The sequence below is a fragment of the Hemicordylus capensis genome, chromosome 3, assembly GCF_027244095.1.
Source record: "Hemicordylus capensis ecotype Gifberg chromosome 3, rHemCap1.1.pri, whole genome shotgun sequence".
Classification (NCBI taxonomy): Eukaryota; Metazoa; Chordata; class Lepidosauria; order Squamata; family Cordylidae; genus Hemicordylus; species Hemicordylus capensis.
In genome coordinates this window covers 234,764,958-234,774,133 of record NC_069659.1, presented here as the reverse complement: position 1 = coordinate 234,774,133, position 9,176 = coordinate 234,764,958, and the positions used below count along the sequence as shown (strand labels likewise).

Here is a 9,176-nt window from a genome sequence, read left to right as displayed (position 1 = left end):
GATTGCCTCCTTTAGACAAGGAGGCATCCTGCCTCCATCTACAACAGCCTCCCTGCCAGACAGTATAAGCCATGTCGGGCAAGGATCAAGAGAACAGGTGGTAGGCTACACCATTCCATGAAACTTGTCCACATCCTCATGTGGTCACAAACAGAAGTCACAAATTGAAACTGATCCGGAGTCATCACATAAGAGGAGCTGCTGGACACCTCGGCATCAGACACTGTAACAATTTTGGAATATGAATCCAAGTCAGCCTGAATATGAGATTTTGTCCATAAAAAGTTAATTAAAATGTCCAAGTGAGTAATTGTTGGATCCAAGTACTGGTTCAAGGGGGAAGGGACACACTAGTGCCTTCACAACCCTGAACAACTCCACTGGACATGAACTTGTGGACGTGATACGGGTGGAAAAGAACTGCTTCTTTGCTGCACGTATTGCCTGAGAATGATCTTTAAATGTGCTCTATGTCTGCCAGATTTGAATTGAGTCTTTCTCCACTTGCGCTCTAGTTGTCTACCTTGCCACTTCAGCCCCTGTAGTTCCACTCTATACAAAGGGGCCAGTTTTGAAGTGGGTTGGAGAGGATGCTTAGGAGCGATCTTGCCCACTGCCCTGGTGAGTTGATTGTTCCAATTCTCCATCAGAGTGTTGACAGGGTCACTGGCAGAGCCAACACTAAATCCCTCCAAGGCTTCTCAGAATCCTATTGGATCCAATAACCTTCTCGGGTGGACCATCCTAATGGGCCCCTTGTCCCTGCAGAGTTGGGACGTGGTCGTGAGTCCAACCTTAACCAGATGGTGGTCTGTCCATGACAATGGGGAAATCATAGGAGTCCCACCCATGGAACACCACCCTGCTCAGAGTGAAAGGCCAGATCAAGCATGTGATCAGCAATATGCGTTGGTCCCAAGACCACTTGGGATGAGCCCATAGTTGTCATGGCCACTATGAACTCCTGAGCTGCCCTGGACAAATTGGTCCCAAAATGAACACTGAAGTCCCCCACCACCACAAGCCTGGGAGACTCCAACGCCAAGCCTGAGGCAAAGTCTGTCAGCAGAGTTAGGGACTCTGTTGGGCAGTGGGGCGATCGGTACACCAACATAAGTCCCAGTGTATCCCTGGTGCCCAAACTTAAGTACGCACATTCAATATGGTCAGACACTTTGTCAGGGATCCTGGCAAGGAAGAGGTTATTCTTATAGACCACAGCCACTCCATCTCCCTGCCCACATCTCCTCCCCTGCTCTTCAACAGAGTACCCTGGAGGGAGAAGCTGGGACCAGGCTAGACCACCAGCCTCCCCCAACCAAGTCTATGTGATACATACCAGGTCAGCCCCTTCATCCAGAATAAAAACATGGATGATTTCAGATTTATTCTGGACCTACCTGGCATTTCAAAGGAGCAAGGTGAGTCTCTTTGGGAGGCTGGCACTGCGTTCCAATGTCAAAGAGCTAGCAAGGCTGCCAGAAGGGGAAACAGCAGTTAGGTTTCTGAGTTCCCTTTCCCTGCGATGGCCTGCTTACCTGCCAACATTACTTCTTCTATTCCTCACCACCACTGGAATAGCTGCCCCACAGTCAACGGACCCCTCCTCCTCCGTTTCCCCATCTTCAGACAGGCCCAAACAGATTACAGACTACTTCACCCAAGACCCGATAACAAAAGCTGGCTAGACAGCTATTACAGCTCCTAGCATAGCCATAAAATAATATATTGTGCCCCAGCCCTCAATCCCACACTGAAGGCTGGCCCCAAAGGCTGGCCTCCTTTCAGGCTGGCTGTGCCGCCGGCTGCAGTCCTCTTCCTTAAAAGCCCCCAGAATCCCTCCTTTCATGAGGGCTGATGCAACCAGTGTCCAGATGTTAAAATTCAAGCTCTTGGGAAGGGAGGGCCTCAGTCAAGGCAGCAGAACTGTGCTGGTCTTCAAGCTGTCCCGGCCAGCAATTAAAGGATGTGGTGTGTGGGGGGAGAGACTGCTATAAATCTCCCAGCTGTCCAGCAGGGGAGACTTGTTGGCAGAAGTCAAAGCCTCTCATTCACCCCGTCCGGTCTTCTCAGATGACACTGGCCGCAGCCCCCTTCCTTAAAAGCCCCCAGAATCCCTTCTCTCATGAGAGACTTGTTGGAACTCCATCTCCAACAGGACTTTGGGAAGGCTGATGTGATCAGTGCCCAGGTGTTAAAAGTCAAGCATTTGGGAAGGGAGGGCCCCAGTCAAGGCAACAGAGCTTTCTTGATGTGTTTTGAAGTTCAGATGTGTTTTGTGGCACAGGTGCTTTTTCAATAACTGAGACTTGAGAATGAACTTCATCTGTGACAATTTTTTATTCCAAGTAAGGAGACCTTCATTTTCCACAGGTTAACCTATTGTGGTTTCTGTTATTTGTGGATGGGTCATACAGACCTGGTTTCTTTGTTTGCAGGCTAAAAATAGACCAATTTTTGGTTATTTGTGGTATAGAGACCTGGTTCCTTTGTTCGTGCTCTAAAACTAGGACTATTTTCTACTATTTGTGATTCAGTGTCACCTGGAAATGACTTCTGATGGCCATTTCAGTGGCCATTTTGTGACTCATTTCTACAAAAATCTCGCTCATTTCTACCCCCCCCCCCAAAAAAAAATCTGGAGGATTTGGGCCTTGAGGGGGCATTGCTGGAAAGCAAGGTAATGTGCTTCACTCCTATTATCCCCCCCACACACACTTTTTGTGTATGATTTGAGCACCCTTAAGTGTGCTGAGGAACCTAGCCCACCAATCCCCATAGGCTCAAGGTTTATTTTTTCACGGTTCCCTGTTTGCGGCAATAAGCCAGAAAGGAATCCCCGTGAAAAAGAGGGTCTGCTGTATTGTACTTCAGTTCTCCTCAAAAAGAAACAGCCATTCACTTTTTTGTTTCAATCTCAATCCTGAATTACCCAGTTGTTGAAACACCAGGTCTGCCCTGGTTGCATATGAATGGGAGACTTGATGTGTGAGCACTGCAAGATATTCCCCTCAGGTGATGAAGCCGCTCTGGGAAGAGCAGAAGGTTTCAAGTTCCCTCCCTGGCTTCTCCAAGATAGGGCTGAGAGAGATTCCTGCCTGCAACCTTGGAGAAGCCGCTGCCAGTCTGTGAAGACAATACTGAGCTAGATAGACCAATGGTCTGACTCAGTATATGGCAGTTTCCTATGTTCCTATGTTCCTATCAGTTCTAGCCACTACTCCTGGGATGCTCTTTAACAGGCTTTCCATGGCTCTTTGAAAGATCCCATGTGCTGATGAAACTCCATAGGGCAATCTATTCTACTGGTACAATCCCTTGTGAGAACTGATGGGGGTAATTTCTTACAATCCTCTTACAATCCTCCTCAAGTTCCATCTGCTGGTATGCTTGGGACATGTACAACTTACTGAAATATTGTCCTATGCCTAGCACTGCTAGCAAGTCCTCTGTCTGTGGAATGGGGTAGTTGTCTAACTTAGAGACTTGATTAATGGTGTCTTTATAGCAATATAGGAAGATGCTGAAATGCATCATCTCATACTGCATGGGAAATGGCAATGGTAAACCCCTCCTGTATGCTACCAAAGAAAACCATATGGCTTTGTGGTCACCAGGAGTCGACACCGACTTGACGGCACAACTTTACTTGTCTCCACTTTACTAGTCTCCACAGATGTGATGGTTCCATCTGACTTAGCCACAGGTTCAGTGGGTGTAGCCCATTCAGAAAACCGTATAGAGAAGATAAAGCCTTTCCATTCCAATCTTTCCAATTCAGTTTCAGTTTTGTCTCAAAGGGGATATAGGACAGCTCTGGCTTTAAAATATTTTGGCTGACTGCTATCCTGGATATAAATTCAGGCTTTCATTCCTTTCAGTGAACCTAACCCCTCTTGAGCTGGAGTGCTTGGTTGCTGATGAAATCATAGATATAGTGGGCATAATGGAAACCCTGTGTAACAGTGAGAACCAGTGGGAATATAACAAACTAGAAAACATAGAATGGCCAGTCTTCCATATAAATGTTGTGGGTGATAATACTAGGCCTGAAAGGAAATGTATTAGTAGTGATGTGCTATCGCCCTCGTGATCAAACTGCTGAGGGTGACCTTGAGTTGAATAAGGAAATCAGAGAGACATCAAAGAGAGCCAGAGCTGCAATAAAGGGTGACTTCAATTACCCTCAGATAGACTGTGTATATTCACATTCAGGTAATGAGGACACATTTCTAGTTATGTCAGCCATGTTTGACCAAACAGGTTTGGCCATCCCCTTTAGGGTTTTCCATTGCCCTTTATATGTGACTGGTATATTTATTGATCCTAGTATTGGAATGGTTTCTCCTGTATACATTTTTAATTTTGCTATTGTCTTGGCCAATGGACTCAGCCCTGTTTTACACTGTTGGTAAGTCCTCTCATTGGCCACTGTAACAGAAGCACCAATGTCTATTTGCTTGTCTGCAGGCTGATAGTTAAACTGCACAGTCATCCCTTTCATAAGCAGAAACTGATTGGGGATGTGGTTGTATTTCAATAGTGGAGCATCTGTGTTGTATGCAAAAGGTCTCAGGTTCAGTCCCTGGTATCTCTACTCTAGCCAGAACCTTAGAGAAGCTCCTACATTATTGTAGACAATACTGAGCTAGATGGACCAATGATATGACTTGGTATAAGGCAGCTTTCCATGCTCCTAAGCAGATAAAAACCCCAGGAAGGTGCTTGTTCAAAGCATTGCTGATTACTATGATGGAAATAAGCCATATCTTTCAAAGTTTGGTCAGCTGGCTCCACTTTGAAAGATAAAAGACTAATTTCAAAACAGCCTGTTGTTTTATAGAGGCTTCCCTCACAAATACAAAGTCATCTTATGTAGATTTAACTAAGAGTTTATTCCGAAACAGCTCCATATTCTCCTTCTCCTTCCCCTCCCTTTTTCTTTCTGGCTCCACCCCCAGCACTCTCTACAAGATCCCCACTGGGACAGGCTTCTAAACAACAAAACATAAAAGTTATTGGATAGAATATAACACATCCCTTCCTTTTATAACAATCGGAATTGATTGAATTAATTTAAAATCTAGTGACAATGTCTTGAAGTCTTTCAGACACACTTCTCCTAATGCTTGGGATCTCTGGCACAGGAGCGGTTAGCGATGTTTTCCCTTTTACCTGGGCTTGTCTGTCATTTTCATCAGCTTCATCTCTGAGGTCAAAACCGGAAGCGAAATCAAAGCCCTCTCCAGTTCCTCTCTCGAGACTGTTTCATTTCTTTCTTTCAATATGACAGAATCTCCTCAGATTTAGATTATTTGTTTTGGTCCAGAATATCAGGAACATCCCTTTCTCACCTTTATAAGGCAGATGTACTCAGACAAAGTCCCCCATCTGAAATGTCCGCTGTTTTGCACCCTGTTTCTGATCCACATACAATTTGTATTTTTGTTACTTCTCCCTTACTCGATTATGAATCTCTGCATCCTCAGGGTGAGTTGGCACGGAAAGCCCTATCAGTTGTTACCATTGGGTAAGTTCAGTGGTAGTTTTGCATCCTCTCCTCTCAAGAAAAGGTGATTTTCCTGTAGAAGAATGAGGAGTGGTTCAATAAGCAAATAGAGTTTCATGGATTGCCTCTTTCCAGGATTGTTGTTGAGTAGTAGTCAGTTGTAAACTTTATTTCATGAATTGGTTCATTCTTTCCACTTAGCCATTCCTTTGAGGATGGTAAAAAGAAAGAGTTTTGTGTTTTATCTCATGGTTATGCAAATATTGCTCCATTTCAAATGAGGTAAGCTGTGTCCAATTGTCAATCATTAGTAAGACCTTCCCTCGCAAAAACTGCCACCATGTATTGGATCATCTTGTTTATAGTATTGTTGTGTTGTCATCAAATGAAAATTCTGGCCACTTGCAATAGTAATCCACCATCCATCAATAGAACGATCTTTGTTTTGCGGGTTGGTTATCAAAAGGCCCCATTATATCCAGAACAAGTTTTTCCCAGGGACCATTGGAAAACTCTACTGGAGTCAAGGGGATGGTAAAAGTCTTCTGTGATGTGTCAGATACAACACAAGCCATACAGTTATGGATTACTTTTTCATTGTGTTTGTCCATACCTGGTCACCAAAAACTTTCTCTGATTTGCCTTTTAGTCAAGCTCATGCCTAGGTGACCTTCGTGGGCAATTTTGATCACTTTTTCTTGTAAGGAGGTTGGTTTTGGGGTAAAAGAGAGCAATTGGGCACAGTGAAGAGCATTTTCCACTCTCCTAGCCATCTCTGTAAGTTTATCCAAGGTAGGTTTCTGCTTCAATAGCCATTTTCCATGCAGTTTGTTTTCATAACAATCTGATCCCTGATCATTTCATCTGTAAAGTCAAACTCACAGGTTACACTTAAAGCATGCAATGCTGTGACATATTGATCGTAAGTTAGCTGTTTCCCTCACAAACTTTATGTAATCTTATGTAGATTTAACTAAGAGTTTATCCAGATTTAACTAAGAGCAGGTTCTCCTGGGATGGATAAGAAAAAAGTTGGTAGTAGGATTTGAGCCATTCTACAGTGGGCATCCACTCAATGTGTGGCAGCCAAGAAAAATTCCAATTACATGCTTGTAATCATTAGGAAGGGGACTGGGGAAAAACCCTGCTAATATTATAATGCCCTTATACAAAGCTATGGTGCAGCCACATTTGGAATACTGCGTTCAGTTCTGGTCACCATATCTTAAGAAAGACATTGTAGAACTGGAAAAGATGCAGATGAGAGCAACCAAGATGATTTGGGGCCTAGAGCACCTCCTTATAAGGCAAGGCTATAACACCTGGGGCTTTTTACTTTAGAAAAAAGATGACAGAGGTCCAGGCACCCCCAAGCTGCATATTAGGGCACAATTTGTTTCCCTTTCACCAGCTGCCACCACTTGACACTTCAAGCTGTCAAAACACTTCTTATAAGATAAGTAAACAGGTCCTCAATATTTAGAATCCAGAACTCTTTATTTAACAAAACCCTCTTGTTTAGGAATGGTTCATTCCTTGGTAATATGTAGCCAGTAATAACATGAGTAGGTTGAGTGTACAATTAACCTCCAAAGCACAATCATATAGTAATAAAAAGTAAAATAATATGTATTTAAGGAAGTCAGAGTTTACTTGCAATTAAAGTAGTGAGGAACATTGCAGGAACATTCACAAGCTTTGCTGGCTGACACATTTAACTGGCTCCAACCCTGAGCAAAGAGGCACCCTTTCAAAATAGTGATTCTCTTTATTTAGAAAGGTGAGAGCAGTTGGCTCTATCCATCCCCAGCACAGCATCCCTCCAGTGACTGTTGCTGGGGTCTATCTTATGTTTCTTTTTTAGATTGTGAGCCTTTTGGGGACAGGGGACAATTTTATTTATTTATTTATATCTATGTAAACTGGTCTAGGAACTTTTGTTGAAAGGCAATATATAAATATTTGCCATCTTTGTATTCGTATTCATTACTGGGCCTACATTCCTGAATTGCTTTCTATTATTGCTGCTTCTGATTGTTTCTCCAGCTTCCTGACCTGGTTCTAGTGTTATGCAATAGGGAGAAAATTTCCTCTCTATCGACTTTCTCTACACCATGCACGATTTTATAGACTTCTATCATGTCTCCCCTCAGTAGTCTTTTTTCTAAAGTAAAAAGCCCCAGGTGTTGTAGCCTTGCCTCAAAAGGAAGTTGCCTTTGGCCCAGCTAGGTCAGTATTATCTACCTCATCTCTTCTGGATCTCAGGTTTTTCTCAGGTCTTCTGTGTGGAATCCAGAGGAAAGAGTTGTGGTATGCAAGCAGGGGCGTAGCTACTATTGTCGGAGGGCGAGGTGGGAAGGAAGTGGGACCGGTGTTTGGCTGACTCCGCCGTCAAGCTGGGTGCGGGTTTTGGGCTGGGCATCGTCTTCTCGGTCATTTTCTTCAAAAGGAAGACGTGGCCCATTGCTTTCGGATCCGGCATGGGGCTCGGGATGGCTTACTCCAACTGCCAGCACGACTTCCAGTCCCTGTACCTTCTCCACGGGAAGTTTGTCAAGGAGCAGTGACATGTGCCTCAAAAGACCCCTCTGTGACAGAGGAACGGAGATGCCTGGGTTACCCTTCAGGAAGGTTGGAGCGTCCCAGTCCTGAGACGACGGTCTTTGGAAGCGCGCGCCCCTTTTCAGTGGCGAGCTATGATTGCCTGACACCAAATCTTGCTTTGTATCTTCTGTTGGAAATGGCGAGGAAGCTGCTGTTCTCGGTAAATCCCTGCTAACTGGGCAAAGAGGCACCTTTTACCATGGTGATTCTCTTTATTTAGCAGGGGGAGAGTAACTGGCCCAATCCACACCCAGCACAGTACTTCCAGTGACTGTTGCTGGTGTGTGTCTTATGTTTCTTTTAGAATGTGAGCCCTTTGGGGACAGGGAGCCATCTTATTTATTATTTCTCTTTGTAAACCGCCCTGAGCCATTTTTGGAAGGGCGGTATAGAAATCGATTTATTATTATTATTATTATTATTATTATTATTATTATTATTATTATTATTAGAAAGGGTTCAAAGAACCCAGGCCGCCAATGGTAGGAGCCGCCGAGAAGCCCCCGGGGGCGTGGTTTGGGCTACGGAAGAGCCCCGAATGAAGCCCCCCTGCCCCCGCCCAGGCTATTGGGAGTCCCGAGTACTTGTCGATATTTTTCAGGTGGTGTTTGCTGCCTGAAAGTGTCTATTCCCCTTTCTCTCCCTCAGAGATGGAGAGAAAGGGACAATAGATGCTATCAGGCAGCAAGTGCTGCCTGAAATAAAAGGGAGGGGCTCGCTCGGGCTCTTCGGAGCTTGAGGCCATGCCCCTTTTGTGTGTGACATCACGTGCAAAGGGGGCATGGCCTCGAGCTCCAAAGCGCCCGAGCGAGCCCTTCCCTTTCATTTTAGGCAGCGTTTGCTGCCTGAAAGCATCTATTGTCCCTTTCTCTCCCTCTCTGAGAGAATAGAGGAGAGGAGAGCTCCCACCCAGGCCGCTGCTTGGCTTGCTCCACACCTGTATGCAAGGACAAGACAGTGGAGTTGAATCAGGAATATTAACTGTTTAATGAGAAAGATATTTTTATAGAGAGGCAAGTGCAATCTGCCTTCAGTGCTCTTGCTGCTGGATGTTTGTTAGCCC

The 9,176-nt window shown here is 44.8% G+C and overlaps 1 protein-coding gene across 1 annotated transcript; it reads left to right on the top strand.

The window, feature by feature from the left end:
* Nucleotides 1-4,073: 4,073 nt before the first annotated feature.
* Nucleotides 4,074-8,252, top strand: LOC128350568 (MICOS complex subunit Mic10-like). Its single transcript, XM_053308970.1, has 3 exons — nt 4,074-4,215; nt 5,711-5,727; nt 7,840-8,252. The coding sequence occupies exons 1-3, from the start codon at nt 4,074-4,076 to the stop codon at nt 8,074-8,076; spliced, it is 396 nt and encodes a 131-aa protein (XP_053164945.1). The 3' UTR covers nt 8,077-8,252.
* The last annotated feature ends 924 nt before the right edge of the window (nt 8,253-9,176 follow it).

Excerpts from the sequence above, each read along its gene's own strand:
- LOC128350568 (XM_053308970.1), top strand. The coding sequence starts at position 4,074 with ATGTGCTATCGCCCTCGTGATCAAACTGCTGAGGGTGACCTTGAGTTG.